Here is a 20,469-nt window from a genome sequence, read left to right on the forward strand (position 1 = left end):
CCTTTCAACTCAGATAACTAGGAATTAAATGGAAGGATTAAGATTAAGGAACTAAACAACCTTAGGTTTTCACAGCTCACCTGCATCTTGTATAGACCTTTAAAGTTTAGAAGCATGTTATGTCCTCCTTACATTTCAATAAAATAGCTCTGCATGTCATGAAGCCACCAGTTTGTGAAAGAAATCTCCAAAAAAATTCAGCACTAAAGCTCAAAAGGATGGTGGCTTCAAGCCCTTTTTTTAGGAAGTGCTCCAGTGCTTAAGTTTTTGCACCTGTGGAATCCAAGCAGTTGTTTTAAATAAAAGCTCTAAAAGTGAGCCCTGGCAGCTCAGTCTACAGAGGGCTGACAACTGTTGGGGAGCAGATTGACAGCATAATTACTTGTGAGGTGTGCCCCACTGGGAAAAGGCTGAGCTTGGGCAGTTTGTTCATGTCACAGCATGTGACAAAATGTTACCAGAAAGGTGATTACTCCTGTCCTACCACAGCAGTCCTTGTGTTAATTGGCTCTAGCAATGGCAGCCAGGCTTCCATTGAAGAGCTGCTTACTATGACATGGCTGACTCCAGCTGTGATTTGGGTGAGAAAGGGATGTGGGCAGAGAAGCGTCCTGTGAGTAAGAACGTACCCCGGGTGATACTAGCTGTATGTGTACTTACAGTCCCCTTATTTTTACCCCTTAATTTTAAATACCAATAATTAATACCATCCCCTTAACTTTCTCTAAGTCTGTGTTTGCACAGTATTTAAAGAGGAGGTAAGTTCTTTATGTACAGAGTCCTAGCAATGTGGAAGGCTGTTAGCTCTAGAGGGAGACTAACTCCTCAAAAAGTCCTTTTTCTGGTGTTACGCATGAAAGTTGGTGTGAGGTAAGGCTTGGAATTGGATCATTATTTTACGGAGCCCTGAATAGAGAGAAAAGACACAGTACTTTCAGACAAGGTATCAGTTTATTGAGAGCTCTGGGGCTATATGGCTCAGATGGTGGATTTATCTGAGTAGGAAAACAAACCAGAAAGTATTAAAAGAGTGGCTCTGATCAATAAAAATAAAAACATGTTTTTGCTCTCACTGAGATCAGATATAAAAGCCACCCTTAGAATAAGATTGCCTTGGTTTGGAATACCTATAAAGAAAAAAAATGGTTATAGCTGGTCAGGTTGACAGAGCTGGAGGCAGTGGTGTCCCCTTTCACATAGTTAAAAGCTCAGGCTTTCAAGAACTCTCCAAAGTAGTAGACACTTAAGTTACATTTCTTTGATTTACGCAGAAAGTGAAGTAGTATTTAAGTCTTGCGTTACTTGAGGAAGAGTTCTAGGCAGTTGAGGGCCCTGGGGTTGCGCTTTCCCCAATTCTTTTGCTTGACACTGATGCTTTTGTCCAAAAGACTTAATCACCAAGAGAAATCACAGGAGAAATATTCTTTACCTGTAGCCAGACCAGTCTTTTAAATGGTGGGATTATCTCTACCCCGTTCCCTGTCAGGTTCCAGTTCCATATCCTGTGAAAGTTTAATTATTTTTGCAAAATGAAGTGGCAGTAACGAGAGATCGAGAGCATAAAATGCCGAAGTCCCTCCAAACTTTATGGAAGGAGATGTATGATAAGCTGAGGGGGCAGAACTTAGCAAGCCTCTCACAACCTGAACAAGTGATCTGAACTCCTCCAGTGAAAGGGAGGCATTAATCTTTCCTATAATGTTGTTTGGATCTCACCTCAAAATTGACACTAGACTTTCCGGGAAGTTCTGTGAAATCAGACTTTTACCATCTGCCAGTATAACACAATGTCAAACTAAGACACCCAAAAGGCACAATCAAATCTTCATTAAAAATAAATCCGCCTCATTTTTAGGGGTTTCTCATAGCTTTGTGTCCTTGTGTAGTTATAGTCTAAATATCCCTGACAGCAAACCTTTCCCTTGGTGTCACAGAATGAGTCAGTACCTCAAACTTCTCCTGGGCTGGACCTCACTGCAACTTCCTGTTTCTGCAGATGGACCATGCATTAAATAAGACTGAGAGTGATGCTTGAGAAAAATAAAATTTTATTGTTAATAACTATATGCCTAGGAATGCAGATGAGAAATACATTGGGTGTTATTTCCAAGCAAACATCGATTGTTGTTTGTAAAGAGATAGCACAAGATGTAAAGCTATCTTGAAATCATAAACATTATTTACTGCTGTCTACTTAAAGAGAACTGGTACGACCCTTTATGCAGACACCAACCATAATGATGAATGTAGGTCTTGACCTTTGAATTTCTGTTCTTCAAATCACTATTTCTTGAATGCATGCTTTCAATAGGTAATTAACTTTGGAGTGAACTATTCTCCTAAGTATGCTTCATTATAATTCCACTAAAGTTAATCTACAATAGTAGTAGTTTAGGCTTGCAGAAGGACCTAAAGGATTACCATTCCACCGTGTTGGACATCTACAGACACGCACAATTAACTTTGAGAATTTTATCTTCTCCGTTGGTTAGGTCTCATTTTATCTGGGAGTTCAGATTAGCTGACCAGGTGTTTTTCAGCACTACATTTCAAAGACAGAGATTTAGTTTTGTCTGACTTAGAATAGGAATGTTCCTGAATGATGAGGGAAATTAATTTTGACCATCTGACACCATCTAGAAGAAAGGTATGAGAGTTATATGTGCCTAGCAGCTCAGAAACCTGCATATAAGATAAAGGTTTTCCACTATTCTACTCTCAAGCACTCAAGCAACTGAATGAGCATAAGCCATAAACTCCAGCCTTGATTACTCAAGCACATAATATAGTTTAGTGCTCCAATGTCTAAGGTGTCACCTTGGTAGGAGTTATTGAACATGTGGTCTCAACAATTGCCCCATTAATAGTGAACAGGTAATATTGCTCCTCATTACCCTTCTGCAGCAGAGTCATAACCAAATAAGGCAGGAGGAGACTTTAATAGACATGTGATTCCAGTGAAATGTTTTGATATCAGAGCCAATTAATACAGTTGCCTATTCCAGAAACGGAATTTGTTCAGTCCATGTCCTTCAGATTTTTGGTCCTGAGGATAATTCTCCCTGATGCTTAGGAAACTTCAACGAAACAAAAATGGATGGAGCAGAAAGCAAATCCTTTCTTACGCTCTCTATTCAAACAGGGCTTTCTTTCAAATAAGGTATCTCAGAGCATCAGGCCAGGGAAGGTATTTCAGTAACTAACTGTCAGAAGTACACAAACTAAATTCTGCACACATCTTTGGTGTACAGGAGTTTCTTATCTTACAAGAGAACTCCAAAGGAGCGTACAGTGCTGGGGAGATAATTAAAAGAATGGTAGTACTTGTGAAGCAATTTTACATTGCAGTAGAGATGACATTGTGAGATGCCCTTTTTCCCAAGTCTCACTGGTTCCCGTACCAAATTCACTCAATTTGTAAGTGTAAAGTAATGATTTCTTCCAACTGTAAAGTAATGATTCTTCCAATAAAGTAATGATTTTGTACAATTTAGTTCAGATTGACCATCAAGATACTTCCTCTCTGATCTCCTGTATTATCACCTGTGGTGCGGTCGACACACTGGAGGGAAGGGAGGCCATCCAGAGGGACCTGGACAGGATGGAGAGGTGGGCCTGTGCAAACCTCATGAAGATCAACAAGGCCAAGTGCAAGGTCCTGCACCTGGGTTGGGGCAGTGCCAAGCACAGATACAGGCTGGGTGATGAGTGGAATGAGAGCAACCCTGGGGAGAAGGGCTTGGGGGTGCTGGTGGATGAAAAACTGAATGTGAGCCAGCAATGTGTGCTTGCAGCCTAGAAAGCCAATCATATCCTGGGCTGCATCAAGAGAAGTGTGGCCAGCAGGTCGAGGGAGGTGATTCTGCCCCTCTACTCCACTCTTGTGAGACCCCACCTGCAGTGCTGTGTTCAGCTCTGGAGCTCCCAGCATAAGAAGGACCTGGCCCTGTTGGAGCGAGTCCAGAGGAGGGCGACAAAGATGATCAAGGGGCTGGAGCACCTCCCCTATGAGGACAGGGTTGTTCAGCCTGAAGAAGAGAAGGCTCTGGTGAGACCTTCGAGTACCCTTCCAGTACCTAAAGGGGGCCTACAAGAACGGTGGAGAGGGACTTTTTCCAAGGGCTTGTAGTGATAGGACAAGGGGTAAAGGCTTTAAACTGAAAGAGCGTAGATTTAGGTTAGGTATTAGGAAGAAATTCTTCACTGTGAGGGTGGTGAGACACTGGCACAGGTTTCCCAGAGAAGCTGTGGCTGCCCCCTCCCCGGAAGTGTTCAAGGCCAGGTTGGATGGGGCTTTGAGCAACCTGGTCTGGTGGAAGGCTATGGCAGGGGGGTTGGAACTAGATAATCTTTAAGGTCCCTTCCAGCACAAACCATTCTATGGTTTTACCCATTTACAGAAACCTGGTGATTTACATTACTAGCACAGACATTTTTGTGCAACTTTACACACTTTCAGTGTTTCCCAAGTGACCTCATTACACTTCTGTAGCTTTACACCTATTCGAACATATCCATTCTCTGATGGGAACCCAAAAGTATGCAATAAGTGTGTAATTCAGCCTGCGGAATATATATACACCATGCTTCGGAAAGAGCTCAGTGTGTATTTCAGGATGAAGCCTGAATTTGTGGGACTGGCAAAAACGTCAACCATCTGTAAATCTGATTCGGAAATCACTCAACAGAATGAATATCAATAAGGCAGTTGATGTGCCAACACTTCTACTTGCTATATCAAATAACTCCACTTTGCTCGTACTTCGTCTTTCCATCATTTCCCCTGTTGTATGTTTCTCCACCTTTTGTTTTCAATCACTATCAGCTACATCATTACAATAATCAGATCATCTCCCAGGCTAGTAACTGCCTCGTTCCCTCCAGAAGCTGGAGAAATTATTACAAAAAAGAAAAGCTATTCTTCATACTGGGGTAGAGAAGAAAGAATAACAAGACAGAGCTCTAAGGGCCCCAAAGCAGGAATTAAGAAAAAATTAACTCACGGTACATCACACAGCCAAGAACAGTATTTTCATTTTTACCTCTGAAGCCTGAACAGGAATCATAAAGACCCAATTGTCAAGCAGGAAAATTACTGATACTGTTTATCGAGGCCTTAATTTCTGGTTAGATGCCTATAGTTGATTGTCCTTACCTACAAAAGAAGGGCAGCATTTGCCATTGTTCGTCTCCTCTCCCCCTGCTCCCAGACCCTGAGGAAGGTATTCATATAACTTTGAGAACATCTAGCTCTTTGTTGCCTTGGACTAGACAAACCACTTACCCAAGCTAGCAACAACCTAATGCAGTTTCTCTCATGAGCTTAGATACCATGGTGACAGTAGAAATATCTAGGATGGAAGACAGAGAAGTTACAAAGTTATTTTGTTGAGAATTGCTGTGGGGAAAGGTCTTAGACTTTCTTCTACCATTTGATAAAACACAGTTTTTGCAAGAAAGACAGGATTATAGCCCGCTAAGAAGAGAGGAGAATTAGCTGGCATAGTAAGAGAATTCAGGGTTTTTCGCTCTGCCAACTTAACGTTACCCCAAAACACATTCTTTTCCTCTGTTCAGATGGGGCCAGGCTAAAGATCCAGTTGATCGGCATTCCAGGCCTGCTGTGAAATGTTATACCCATTTTTACAGACCAGTAAGCTGAGATGCACAGGCAGAGTCAGTGTCAGTCAAATTAAGAGCTCAAGGAAATTTTATGGTCTAACCAGTAGCCAGAAGTGCTTTTGACTTTTTAGGCAAAGAAGCATATTTCACAATGTAAATGCTGGTCTGTTTATGCAGATGCACTTCTACAAGGCATCTTTTTCAGCTGCAATGCAGGAAAGCCTTTTCGTTTTCATTTCACTCCATCATACAGGCTGTGATCACACTCAAGATCAAAGGTAGGAAATTAAGCTTGGCCTCTTGGGTGTTTGAATAATACCTTTTTTTGGATAATAATTCTTCTTCCTGATCATAATAAAATGTAAAGAAAATAAATTATATCATCATCCTTATCTTCGTATCTTGATGTGTGATTTGGCTATGAACCACAGTGACTAAATTTAGTGTTATTAAAATTAAGAATCTTACACCTGTAGTACATCACAAACCACCTAGAAGTTCCAGTCAAAGAGCAGGTTCTCATTGTGCAGCTCATTTTAATTATTACTAGTAGTTATTTCCACCTACAGAAAATAACATCTCTTACATGACGGTCTCTCACCACACAAGCAGAATTTGCTACCCCACAGGCGATCTGGGATCTCCTTTCCCTGGAATCCAGAGGAATTAATATCCATCCCAGGTATTTAGTGTCAGCCTACCTTTGATACTTCACAGATTTCTGTCTAGTAATTAAGGATGAAAGAAGCTTGTGTCCCTCACTGAACCCAGCTGCATTGGAGAATTTGCTGAGAGCTATTGTTAGGAAGAGGAATGAGGTATTCTTTCCCTATAGTGACTTGGCAAAAATAGCCTACCAAACCAGCCAGTGATCCCGGGTAAACAATAAGATCCTAAATTAGAGGACAGCAAATAAAGTGAGAATAAGCAAAGAATTACTATTCATGGACTTGCCTACTCATCAAAGCATGGATGGATGCAGCTATGCCAATATAAATATGTGCAGAATGTATGGTATGGTGTATCTAGATACCTCTCTGACTTCATACGTACTAGGAGCTGTACTTTCACAACTATTTTGCATTAAAATATCACATTGCTGACAGAGAAAGAGTATAATAAATGCTGTACAGACAGAGCTAAATGTGGTATTTTTCTTCTGAACTTCAGCTGCCCAATGACCTACCCCATGCCACCCACTCTTTTCAGAGTGTTTTTTTCTTTGTGTTGCTATGTGACTGTTGGCCAATTGGCAAGGACAGGAAAGAATTATCTAGAAATTTAAAATATTAAATCTGCAGTGGTTAGGAAGGATTTCTTCCTCCAACAGAGATTAAAAAAAAGTGTGTGCAATCTGGCTGCATCTGAATGCCAAAAGAAATATGACAGCTCTTAATGCCGGGTAAAGGCTTTTTTAAAAAATGGATTCATTTATTTATTTCTCTCTCTCTTTTTTTTTTTTTTTTTCTTTTTTAAAGTCTTGTTTTTTAAGGAAACAAGGCTTAGGAAACCACACTGTCTGCCAAATTTTTTCAGTAACTTTTGAACCTGCTGCAATTCCTGAACCAATTCCAACCTAATCTGATCAAGGGCTAAAGGGCTCAAAAACTTATATCCTCACAAACTTTGTGAAAATCACGCTATGCATAAAGGAAAAAGATCAAAATTAGGATCTCTGTGGTTGGAAGGGATGAAGCAAAACCTCAAGCTATCCATTATGTTTGCCGTGGCCAGGTGATCAGCACATGGGTCTCCAAATTTATGATGATACCTGCCTTTCATAGTCACAGGTCTTGGAGTGGCACATGGGCAGCATAGGAGCAGAGCTATGGCTTCACAGTGATGGGTACGTGGGATAAGACACAGGAATGCTGTACCCAGATACCGAGGCTGCTTCAGGTCTGCTGCTTGTGGAATAACTTCACTTATTTTCTACTTTCACCTCTTGCCTCGCACTCTTCCTTTCCTGAAAGAAAATAAATAACTCGCTGTCTATCATCCTCAGTGCAGCAGGTCTGTTCTCATTCATGGCTAAGACCGGGAAAATGGAAGTCTCAAGGAAATATGAGCCCATTCACTAAGTGAAAAAATGAGGCAAATTAATAAGAATGGATTCATCTATTGAACTCTAAGAGGAACAGTTCTTGACAAAACAGACCGACCTTCCCCCCCCCCCCCAATTTCCTTTTTTCTCTCATTCTCTTCTGGCTAATTGAAACTGTTTCTCTGGTTTCTGTCTCTTTCTTTCTTACAGCTGCCTTGCCAATTCACTGTCACCCCAGGACCATTGCTCCTCTCTATATTGCCTCCTCTGCCATCCCATTACAGGGAAGATCCAGAGAAGCAAAGACAGTTATTTTGCCAATTTCCTATGGGTCTAGTTCATTGGACATGGTTTTGCAAGCGTGAGTTATTGTTTTAATAAAGTTCAAGAGGGGAAAATATTGGCACTAAAAATGAATACCTACTTTTGATGGAATCTTTTTTCTTAATGGTAACAGGAGGGAATTTCTGGAGGAGACTTGATTACTACTGGAACAGGGGGTGGTAAATTGACTTCAGATACAAGATACTTCTTAAGATACTAGTATTTGTTCCTTAGCTCCAGATACCTACATGCACACACTTTGAGTTTAAATGCAGCTTTCTTCACAGGATAACCCCTATTAATCAGGGCTGCTTGGTTTTCTGTATGAGATTGTAAACCCTAGTTCACCAATTGAAGCCCCAAAACCATGAGTTTTAAATGGTACACACCTGCTAACAAAGTTGAACAAACAACTTAGTTTACTGGGTTTAAGTGAATAGTGCTATTTTGTCTGCATTTTAAATAGGGATCATCCGTCACTGAAACATTTACAAATTACTTCATTTTTTGAAGACTTCAGTCTGAAACCATAGAAACTGAAACCATTCGGTTCTGAAAAAGAAAAAAAAGAGTAGTAGCACTTTTTTTTTTTTTTTTTTTTTTAACTGACCCCCCCCCCCAAAAAAAAAAAAACGACCACGTTCTGATAAATTTGCCTCCCGGTGCAGCGTCTGACTTCAGGCATTTGGCCTTATTCAATGTATATAATGTGTCTTACAGGGCAGGGCTTGAAAGGAAAGCCTCCCTTGGGCAAGGTGTGGAGGAGGAAGGGGGGAAAGAGGCACTGAACGGCACAGGGGCGATGTGTCATTTACAACAGAGGAGGGAACGCGGGAACGCAGCGCCCCGGTGCTCTCCCTTTCCCGCAGCCACTTCCAAAAGGTTTGAACACGAACCCGACTGACACGGTCAACTATCAATCTGCATTTTAGACCAGCAAAAGCCGAGCACACCCGGCCCCAGACCCAGCCGGTGCTCCGCGCCCCTCTGCGCCTACAACTCCCGTCAGCCGGCGGCGCAAGGCCCGCGGCTCCGGGCTGCCCCTGCCCCAGCCGCCCAAGCGGCTGTTTGTTAACTTTCGCCAGCTGGGCTGCCCCAAAGTCGGAAAAGTGGGGAGCCGTGGGACCCCTTCCCCGCCCTCCGCGGCGGGAGGAGCCGGCGGGGCGCTGTCCCGCTCCTCGGGAGGCGGCGGCGGCGCCGCGGGCAGCCCGGGGTGCTGGCGGGCCTTCCTCGGGCGGCGGCGCCGCGATCGCACCTCCCTCTCTCCAAGATGGCGGCGCCGTTGGCGGTAAATTCGGGTAAGAAGGCAACCTGAGCGCGCGGCCGCGGTTCTGCCGTCTCCTCCGCGGCGGTGCAGCCCGCCGTTTGCCCCGCTGCCCGCCCGCCAGCTGGTCGGCGTGCGCCGGCCCCGCGCCTCTCCTCAAAGCCCGCGGAGCCGCGGGAGGCGGCCCGGGGAAGGCCGGACGTGAGGAGGCGGCGCGGCGCGAGCGGGCGGCGGGCAGGGCTGTGGGGGTCGTGGTGGCGGCAGGAGGGGGCGAGAGCGGCCTCCGTGGGGGCCTCCTCCCGTGCGGTGGTACCGGGGCGCTCAGGCAGCGCCAAGGTGCTGGTGCTGGAGCTCCGCGGTCGGGGCTGCCGCCGTGCCTGGCTGATCCTGGCAAGGAGCGCGTGAAGCTGGTGGCGTGAGATAGCAAAGGCCACCCTGGTTCGAGAGGGCCGCGGTAACCCAGTGGACGTGCGGTTAAGCATCGCTTCTGCATTGCACTTATCTCCTCATGCTGTGTGCAATAAGAGGCAAACAAGAAATACGTCCTCGGTTTTGTTCTGTGATACACAAGGAGTCTGGAAACGTTGAGCCGGTTTGTCTTGCGCTGAGTGTTGCTAAGAATTAGGAGCGTCAGGATCATCCGTGGTCCTTTCAGAGCCTGTCACAAGGAGCCGTTTTGGGTTACGAAGGCAGCGCTTGCCCGATATAACTGGGGAATAAATCTAATACAAAATGGAGTTACTAGGTGGTTGTAGAATAACCTAGGAGGTCATCTGGTCCCCTTAAAGCAAGGCCAGCTCTATCAGGTGGTTTAGGGCCTTATCTAAGCTAGCTTTTAATACTTATAAGGATGAAGATCCTCCCAGAGGCATCTCTGGGTCTCTGTTCCAATGTATGACTGCGCTCACAGTATTTTTTTTTTTTCCGTGATGGCCAATTGAAAGTTTTGGCACTGCAGCTTGTGTCAGTTGCTGATCATCTCCTGGGGCACCTCTGTCTGTTTTCTGTGTATAGTGCCACTCAATAGTTGAAGACAACGAAGGTCCCATCCCTCTTTAGCCTTATTTTCTTAAGACTAAACAAGGTCAGTTCTTTCAGCCTCTGCTCATTCATCCTATTCTCTGGCTCGCTATTTCAGTGTCTGCTCTGGGCAGCACAAAGCTGGACACAGCCCTGGAATGAAGGATTCTCAGAGATGCCTAAGTAGTCGCTTCACTACACCTAGTGCCTGCAATTCTGTTAGTACAGCCTGGTGTGTAGAGGCTGCTTTTGCTATGAGGATGTGCTGCTGACAGACTGCCAGGGCACCCGGGTGTTTTTCTGTAAAGCTGATTTCTAGCCGCCTAGTCCCCACTCTTGTAGTGTTGCATGGAGTTATTCTGTCTCAGGTGCAAAACGTTGCATTTGCTGTTATTGAGCTTCATTAGGTTAATACAGGGAGAATAGAGACCCTGTGAGAAGCAGCTGTGACTGAAATGTGAGCATGGCCAAAAGGTCTGTAATTAAGATGGTGTATGTCATAGTGACTCCATTCCTGTGTCAAGCAAGGAGTAAATTTTACAGAGAAGATATTTTGCTTAAACTGAATCAATTACATCCCTGCCCCCTCACAGAAAAGCAGTAATAAGGCAAAGACCCTTCATTTGAAATGTGACTTTGTTAAAGTGAAAATTGGAGTAGTTCAAAGGAGACTACACTTCATTGTATAGATTACACAGCAAGACATTCTGTAGCCTTATAATTAAAAAAAAAAATGGGGGAAGAAGGAGTTTTGTACATGAAAGATGAGATAAAAATTGAAGAGATGTAGTACTAGAACTAACGAAGATTTTGCCTTAGGTTATAGTATATTGTTTGTGGGCACAGACATAGTGTGGTTAAGTTTATAACTTGGCAAAAAGTTCAGGCATAAAGGTCAACTGCTATTGTTGCCAAAAGAAGCAACCCAGCCTGTCCTTCCTCGCTGTCTCTGGTGGGATGGTCAGCCTTTCTAAAACTGTAATAATAATAGAAACATCATGAGTGGGAAAAAGCATGGTCACTGAAGTCCAACCTTTTTTCCATCCTAGTTGCTTGTTCCTTTCTCTGCAATACTCTGTCTTTGTGCTGGTACAGCTTGTGCCATCACAGAGCAAACTGGATTGTAGGTGTGGTTCTGCTGAAAATAAACTTTTTTTTGGATTAGTTTTCAGTTAGAAGAGTTAGATCCTTAATTTGTTTTAATGCCTTATGGCACATGTATTTGGTCTGGGGCAAAGCAGTTATGTTCTAGGGGCAAAAGCAAGCAAATGGGTCAGGTAAATAGTTGAGCAGCTTTTGGCAGGCACTGTGGATTGCTGCTGGTGTTTATTGGTCTTGGTAATTTAATAAGAATGAAAAGACTGTTTTGAGTGGAAGTAAATCTGAACTCTGAAGTTTTGTGGGAGAGCCACTTGCAGTCTGGAGTGTGAAATTATTCATCCAACAGTAGCTATTTTTAGTTAATTTGTCTAGGCAGGGGTAACACTGTATGACTAAAACACTTTGATGCTTAAAAAGGACAGAGGATTTATTTTTTACAGGCTGTCCTCTCAGATACAGCTCTACTGGCACTGCTAATTGCCTCGTAAACGACAATAGTTTTTGTTAGTGCTGAGTTTGGGGTGAGAGGGTTTGTTTTGGTTTTATACTGCTTTTTGTGTGGTTTCTTCCTTTGCAACCGAATAAAACTGACAGAGTTATACTTGTTTTGCTGCTTCCAAGACACCTTAGGTAATGGTAAAACTGAAACCAGTGGTCTTGCTCTGAGACCTGCTCCTCTTGTCTCTATGCTCGCTCGCTGCACTTCAACTTGACTTATGCTGCCTTATTCAGGGCATTCATGTAGCATTTTGCATTACTTTGAGGGGCATCTTCACGTCAGAGTAGCTACCTTTTGCTTGCTGTCTTAACGTAAGCAGCCTGGTCAAGGTGAGGTGTGGATATGTTTGACTTTGATGCACCTAGTCAGGTTTACTTAAGAGTTTAGAGCTGGTCAGAACAAGCTATGTGAAGATAAAATGTTGCCTCTGCATTTGCTTCTAGTGAGGAAGAGATCATTCATCTGTAGTACTAACTTCAGATTTGGAATATGCAAAGAAAACATTTTTTCAGTGTTGAGGAAAAGGAGAGATTGTCTTTCTAGAGTAGGGTTGGACTTCTCTTAAATAATATATTTGTGCTTGCTAGCTTCCAGAAATATCTGATCTTTTCTAAACATAGGCAGGTAATTATTTATATTGATCTGTGTATTTCTGGTAAAGGGAATTTATATCCTTATGAAGCTGTTGTACAGAATGTTAGCAGCAAATGTGTCTTCGGGATCAAAAGTACTTGTATTTATTTTTTAAATTAAAATGAGAAAGATGAGTAAATGTGAAAGAAAGTGTCCTTAGGCTTATGATTTTATGCCTTTAATCTTAACATTTTTGATTTCTTGTTTATTTTATTCTACACAGACCAATGCCATGACATGACAGATTCTATTAGCACTACTGTTTATTTTCAGTCCTTTATATTTTAGGTATTTCTTTGTTTTGGATTTTTCTGTCAAAAATGAAAAGAGGGAAGCCTGCCTTGCTGAGTTACATTCAAATTCAAGGTCTTCTGTCCATTTCTTCGTTATCCTTTAATCTTACCGAAGTGGATGGAATGTCTTAGGCATGTAAGGATGACAGATTACAGAGCTTGAATCAAATATCCTTATAAGATGACTTTCAGCCCCAGAACTTAGCGGCATACATCATCTTTTCTGCTTCTCTGGCTCCCTAAGTGCAATTAGGTTTTGTATGAGACCATGGGTGTTATTTCTTTTGTGCCTTAAGGAAGGAAGATAGGCTTTGCTTGGTGGGCATAATGGGCCATACTGTCAAGCTGAGAATAACAGTAGGTTAAAAAAGTCTACTTATTGAAAATAGTGTATAAAAAATTGTTTTCCTTCTTTCTCCATTTCAAATACCTTGTTTTATTTCTTTTAGCTGCCAGCTTGTGGGGTCCATATAAGGACATATGGCAGACTGTAATGAATGCCATTTGGAAAAGGCAACCTGAAGCTATTCATCGCCTCGACCAAGTTCTAAAGAAACACAAATCTGACTTCATTTCTCTCTTCAGAAATCCGGTACTGGACTAATGCTGTCTTGTGGAATGAGTTGGAGAGCTGATGATTTACTTTGTCATGTACTGTTCTATTACATATCATGTCAGCCCTGACTGTTCTTTTCATTCTACGTAACACAAATGTGTTGTAGCAATGTTGTTCTGCTGTAAGAATACAAAGAGCTTGAATAATACATATTATTTTGTGTCTTGTACAGGATAATTTGATCTATAACACATTTTTTTTCCTCTCATTATTTGAAAGTTGTTTTGAAAGGAATAGTAAAAGTATCCAGTGATCCATCAGTCAAGTATTAGCTTTTTTTCTCTACTCTTGTCTGTCTGAGATAAAGCATAAAACTATTTTGTCTGGTTTTAGTCTATGCTCATGCTTCAGTCAGGTTAATGAACACACAGAACAGGTGAACACATGAATGTACAAAATATAGAATGTGTCTTGTTAGGAGTGTGAGATGATGTGGAAAAACTCACCGTTTCTAGGCTGGTGGATCACAAGGTAGCAACTAGAAATATGTCTTCTTTCAGTGGTGTCACTTCTGCGATAGTCTATGGCTTTTTAAACTGATAGGTCAGAAAATTTAACAGTCACCTGTAGGGTTTCGTCAGTATATTTTTAGCATCTGGGTTTAATGGAAAAAAGAATGATGTAGAGAACAGTGCTTTGGAGTAATGCAGCAGTTTTGATCAAAAACACCAATATCTTTCATTGAGCCGATACCTATTGCTGTTGAGAATTGTATCAAAATTTACTTTAAATCTCCATTATTCTGAGTAAACTGAATGTCAGCGCTGATTGTGAAAGATTATTTTTGGTGCATTCCCACAAAGAGGCCGTTGCTCTGCAAGTGTGAAGCATTTTTAGGATGCCTTTACTATCTCTGTGTTTAAAAACACTGCCTTTGTTTTTGTGGTGAGAACCTAACTTGTCAGAACTGTGTTTGCGAGGAAGGATTACTGTGTAAAACTTTATTCAGTATTTGGTCTTGCCATTTTTAATAACTTCCGATGCTTGTTTCTCTTGCAGCCAAAGAATGTTCAGCAGCATGAGAAAATTCAGAAAGCGAGTACAGAAGGGGTTGCTATCCAGGGTCAGCAGGGAACTAGGCTTTTGCCAGAGCAACTCATCAGAGAAGCCTTTATCCTCAGTGACCTCTTTGATATTGGAGAATTGGCAGCTGTTGAGCTCCTTCTAGCTGGTGAGAAGGGAAAGTATTTACGAGCTGTAGAAATACAACTTAAATAGGGCCTTCTTATTTAAGTGTATGCTAAATATGAATGCATGGTTCAGTCAAGGCCTTAGCTTCCTAACGTAGAATGTTCTTAAAAAGAAATCTGCTGTCACTGTGATATAATACAATAACAGTGTGCTGAACCTTAATGTTCGTATTTTGTGCAGCTATTGCAAAAAGGGAAATAATTTGAGGGGTTTTTATGATTTACTTTTTCTGTCACTGAGTTTAAAAATAGTTGAAAATTAATTGATTGAGAGTTTTTCCATGACGCAGTGTAATAAATGTTGGTTCTTCAAATTATGTATTAGTTATACATTGATATGTGAGTCCGTTTGCATCATAATCTAGTAAGTGATTAGTAAGAGAAGTATTCTGGAAAGTGACACATGCTTTGCATGTAGAAAATTGATTTCAGAGTTATTAAGATATAATTGTTAGTTATCATTACTAGCTACTGTTCATCATTAGCTTTTTAAAAATTCATTAAGGGAATAGCTTGCGAATTTGTTGCCTTTGGAAAGCCATCTTCAAGTCAAGCTCGCTTTCTATTTTGAACTTGAGTTTTTGATGTAAGTTCAGACAGAAAATTTAGTTTTGAATAAAGAAAAGATACTTTGCTGATAATCAGCTTGAATTGATTATTAAGATGGGTAGATATCAGCTGCAAATACCATTTGGACTAGGATATTTATGGACTTGCACTTCTATTTGTTTTAAATTTTTGGATGTTTTAATAGCTGAATATCAATGTTAATAATAGCACCCAAAATATCTGTGATTTCTTTTAAGTGGCTGAAACAAATGAAAGCGATAGTGAGTAACCACGGTTGCTTTGAAGGCTACACTTGTGTTTCAGTTTGAAATACAAACATGGAGCTGTTACCGAAATGTGTGTATTCAACTTCCTCTGACTATTCTGTGCATTTTCATTCAACAGGAGAACACCAGCAACCTCATTTTCCCGGCCTTACAAGAGGTCTAGTGGCTGTTCTGTTGTACTGGGATGGAAAAAGATGCATTGCCAATTCACTACGAACCCTCATCCAGTCACGCCAAGGCAAGACGTGGACATTGGAACTCAGGTCTGTATTAGGGAATGAGCTGATCAAAGCTCTTTGCTTTGAGTGTATTTAGGCCTAATTAGACTCAAGAGGATACGAATATTCTCAAATTTGTTTGTTTCTCATAACCTGATGCAGCTGCTTTCATGTTTGTTTTTTGAGCATAATATACCTTTTTTCTTAGATGTATTTTTATTGGATTATAATTATTTGAGATCCCAGATGATTGGAGACTTGCCAATGTGACGCCTATCTATAAGAAGGGCCGGAAGGAGGATCTGGGGAACTGCAGGCCTGTCAGCCTGACCTTGGTACCGAGGAAGATTATGGAGCGGTTCATCTTGAGGGCGCTCACATGGCATGTGCAGGACAACCAGGGACTCAGACCCAGCCAGTGTGGATTCATGAAGGGCAGGTCCTGCTTGACCAACCTGATCTCCTTCTATGACCAGTTGATGAGGGAAAGGCTGTGATTGTCATCTACCTGGACTTTAGTAAAGCCTTTGACGCTGTCTCCCACAGCATTCTCCTAAGAAAGCTGGCAGCTCATGGCCTAGACAAGTGCACTCTAAGCTGGATTAGAAACTGGCTGGATGGCCAAGCCCAGAGAGTTGTGGTGAATGGAGTTAAATCCAGCTGGCGGCCAGTCACAAGCAATGTCCCTCAGGGCTCAGTGTTGGGTCCAGTCTTGTTTAACATCTTTATCGATGATCTGGATGAGGGGATTGAGTTGCTCCCTCAGTGAGTTTGCAGATGTCACTAAATTGGGTGGGAGTGTTGATCTGCTTGAGGGTAGGAAGGCTCTGCAGAGGGATCTGGACAGGCTGGATTGATGGGCCAAGGCCAACTGTATAAGGTTTAACAAGGCCAAGTGCTGGGTCCTGCACTTGGGTCACAACAACCCCATGCAGTGCTACGGGCTTGGGGGTGAGTGGCTCTAACGCTGCCTGGCGGAAAAGGACCTGGGGGTGCTGGTCGACAGCTGGCTGAACGTGAGCCAGCAGTGTGCCCAGGTGGCCAAGAAGGCCAACAGCACCCTGGCCTGTATCAGCAATAGTGTGGCCAGCAGGGGTAGGGAAGTGATCGTGCCCCTGTACTTGGCACTGGTGAGGCCGCATCTCAAATACTGTGTGCAGTTTTGGGCCCCTCACCACAACAAGGATATTGAGGTGCTGGAGTGTGTACAAACAGGCACAGTGAAGCTGGTGAAGGGTCTGGAGAACAGGTCTTGTGAGGAGCAGCTGAGGGAACTGAGGTTGTTTAGTCTGGAGGAGGCTGAGGGGGAGACCTATCTCTTTCTACAACTACCTGAAAGGAGGTTGTAGTGAGGTGGGGGTCGGTCTCTTCTCCCAAGTAACAAGTGATAGGACAAGAGGAAATGGCCTCAACTTGTGCTGGGGAGGTTTAGGTTAAACATTAGGAAAAATTTCTTTACCAGAAGAGTGGCCAAGCATTGGCCCAGGGAGGTGGTGGAGTCATGGTCCCTGGAGGCATTAAAAAAATGTGTAGATGTGGCACTTCGGGACATGGTTTAGTGGGCATGGTGGTATTAGGTCAATGGTTGGACTTGATCTCAGAGGTCTGTTCCAACCTTAATGATTCTATGATAAGGATATCCATTTTACTTTCAGTTCTTTCATGCTGTTTCACCTTTTGGCAGTGTTTTGCTTCAGACAGGCTCCCAGTCGGTGTTGCTCTAACTAGTGATGATTACTCAGTATTTCTGAGACTGGGTTTCTGCACTTGCTGTGTTCTGACTTCCTGTGTCCTCCAAAACAGAGAGTTGTGCTCCTGCATTTACTTAAAATGGAGGCACTATCTGCTGATGAATGTAATATGCTAACATTTTTCGACTTTATAAAGGAAATGGTATGCACTGTAAACTTCCAATGCACAGTGATTGCTTGACTAGAAAAAGTTTAGGAGATGCATTCTAGTGTAGATATAAATTCTGAAACATAAAATATGTGATTACTTTAGAACTAGCTCCACCACTTCAGTAGCGTGTATGTAATTGGACGATTGCATTGACTAGTAGCAAAGAGACTGCGAGCTTGTGAGTTGCATGTTATGTGTAGTACTTTTTCCTTTTGATAGAAATCTTAACTAGCTGATCCATGTTGTATTCTCATATTGCATGTTCTTGAACCTACAGTTACCTGACGACTTTGTACCCATTCAGCATAATGTTTTGAGAGGGCACCGCTTACTGATTAGTGATGCACATTTAGTTACTTTATGTATATAGTGTATTTGTACGTTTTCTCTCAGCAAATACATTTGATGGGATTCATTATTTTAGTCTTCCTCTATGACCGGGAATGGTATGATTAATTGTTAAATTTACATTCTTTCCATTATAGTCAAGAGTTAATGTCCATGACAACACGCTTTACAGATGACCTAATGGAGCAAGGTTTGACTCAGAAGATCCTCACTCTTGTGTCTCAAATTGATTTGAACAATGAATTTGATAAACTCCAGAAGGAGCGAGGATTGGGCAGCGAGAAACATCGCAAAGAGGTAAACATTCACTGCGTGTGAATATTCTTCTGAATTCCTGCACAGATTAAAATACAGTTAGACTGCCAAGAGATAATGATTTTTTTTTAAAACTTTTTTTTTTTTGGTATTATCTAGCTTTGCAAGCTCTGTTACTGTCTGAGGGAATCACAGGAACTACTCTACAGCTTGTGCTATATCAGTGTGGGATCCAGATTACTTCCTGTGTTTGTTTGCTGTTGCTCCCTGATGCTAGGGTATACCTTATTTTTAGTGAAGTGTAATCAAAGACAGTAAGAAAGTAAGCCTAATATTTGCACTACGTGTTATATTTTATATTTGCAATTGTATTCTAAAGACCGTGTAGTAAATAATCTGCTTTCAGCACTACCGTTATCAACACCACCATTATCGGCACTACTGAAATAAAAATAGCAAAGTAAAATTCACGAATTATTAAAACAAATTGAAAACAAGTCCTGTCAGGCAAATAATGCTCTTTTTAGTCATTTGTTTTTGTTAATATGAACAGAAGTGTTTCTCATAGTAAAGTGAGAATTGGTTGAAAATGAGTTTTTATGTTTGTAATCCTTGGGACTGTGAGTAACTGCAAAGTGTGTTTCCAGTAGGAAGATTTTAAACATTATTATTTTAATTTCTGATCCTCTTTCTAATGAGTCATCTGTCTAAATATTATTCTATGTTGTAATTGGTCAGTTTGTTTTCCACTTTTCCACAAGTTTTACACTTTTGCTATTAATCTAGAAATTACACAAAGAATGTCCTTCTGATTTACCATAAATTACTTACTTTAACTTATTTTTACTTTAAAATTGATTTAACCCTTAGTGTTAGAAGGTTTGGTTTTCTTTCTCCTTTTTAGGTGAACTACCATATTTCCCTCTATTCATTAGAACCATTATTCTGCTGGAATCTGTGCGCAAAACTCTTGCTGTGTTAAATGTTGAAAAGTTTTTCCTCTTTATCACCATGCTTGTGATTTTACTGGAGAGAGAATACTTACAGTTCTTTTTTGTTTATTTAACCAGGTACAATGGATATAGGGCAAGAATGTTATTAGAAGCTCGTATTTTAGCTAAATAAAATACAGTTTTACAAAGACCATTTTGAAAGGCCATTAGTGGCTTTTTATTTTTTTAAGGTGTGGAGTTGTTTTTAGCTTCTATGGTTTTTGTAAGACTTAAAGCAATTAAGACTCAGCTTGGGGGGAGAAATGGAGTTGACAAATGAAACAAATGTTTGTCCTTGTTTGAAAACAGGTAACTTTTGGTGTAACTGTTAGAAAAAAAGAGAATTTGTTTTCAAGAGCCATTGTATTTAATTGTATCAGAGCATGCAATAGTTTGCCAAATAAAAAGAAAAAAAATTTTTAGGATGAAAATGCTTGGTACCCTTTATTGGGCATTGTGTTTGTTCCATATGTATTAGGGGATGGTAGAATTAATTTATGTTTATATTCTAAAGTTGATATGAATATTTTGTCTCGGGGCAGGAAGTTCTAATTTTAAATGTCTTTCATATTTCTCAATGTCTTAAAAGTTAGGGGTTTGTGTAGTCAGTTGAGGACGTCTTTTTGGGGGCAAGGGGAAGACTTACCTTATCTTGATATAACTGCCAGTGCAGTTGTGCATTCGAGACAGGAAATGTGGCTTTTGTGTGATATGTTTGCAGCTACAAAAGTTCTATGTAGATTCATGTCGCCTGGCCTTGACAGAGATACTGGTTTGCATGTGGTCATATTCCAGGATATCTACCCACACTTCACATGAAATACATGGGAATAGGAATGCATTGAACAAGCGGAAGTGTGCTTTTTGTTGTTTAGCAGTTAAAACCCTCTAACATTTTCTGTAGCTGCTGTCTTTAGAGTAATTTTTAACTTAACCTAGTCATACTGATTGACAGAGAAGGGCAAATTGTACACGTTGCCAGAATATTTATATTCACTGTTTTTTATTTGGTTTTTCTTTTAAAGGTTTCTGACCTCATTAAAGAATGCCGACAGTCCTTGGCTGAAAGTCTGTTTGTCTGGACCTGCCAGTCACCACTGACTAAGGATGACACTCTAATTCTCATAAGTTACCTGGATAAAGTAACAGTGGAAGCCGATGGCTCATTGGACAGCGTGAACTTGTCTCTTCTCATGGCTCTCCTTTACTGCTTTGATGTCAGCTTTCTGGAACAAGGCTCAGAGGATCGTGAAGGTAACACTGGCCCGTTTCCCAAAGAGGCTATGTTGTGCAAGTGGGTAAATTGTTGTTT

At 41.5% G+C, this 20,469-nt stretch overlaps 1 protein-coding gene across 1 annotated transcript in view; it reads left to right on the forward strand.

Annotated features, from left to right (window-relative positions):
* Nucleotides 1-9,260: 9,260 nt before the first annotated feature.
* NUP205 (nucleoporin 205) overlaps nt 9,261-20,469 on the forward strand; it is a 51,798-nt gene continuing 40,589 nt past the window's right edge. The window contains exons 1-6 of the mRNA XM_086470551.1: nt 9,261-9,288; nt 13,250-13,392; nt 14,416-14,587; nt 15,561-15,705; nt 18,048-18,207; nt 20,183-20,411. Coding sequence (XP_086326677.1) covers nt 9,261-9,288; nt 13,250-13,392; nt 14,416-14,587; nt 15,561-15,705; nt 18,048-18,207; nt 20,183-20,411 — 877 coding nt within the window. The remainder of the gene's footprint in view (nt 9,289-13,249; nt 13,393-14,415; nt 14,588-15,560; nt 15,706-18,047; nt 18,208-20,182; nt 20,412-20,469) is intronic.

This window comes from Leptosomus discolor, chromosome 1 (assembly GCF_034619465.1).
Source record: "Leptosomus discolor isolate bLepDis1 chromosome 1, bLepDis1.hap2, whole genome shotgun sequence".
In the NCBI taxonomy this organism is placed as follows: Eukaryota; Metazoa; Chordata; class Aves; order Leptosomiformes; family Leptosomidae; genus Leptosomus; species Leptosomus discolor.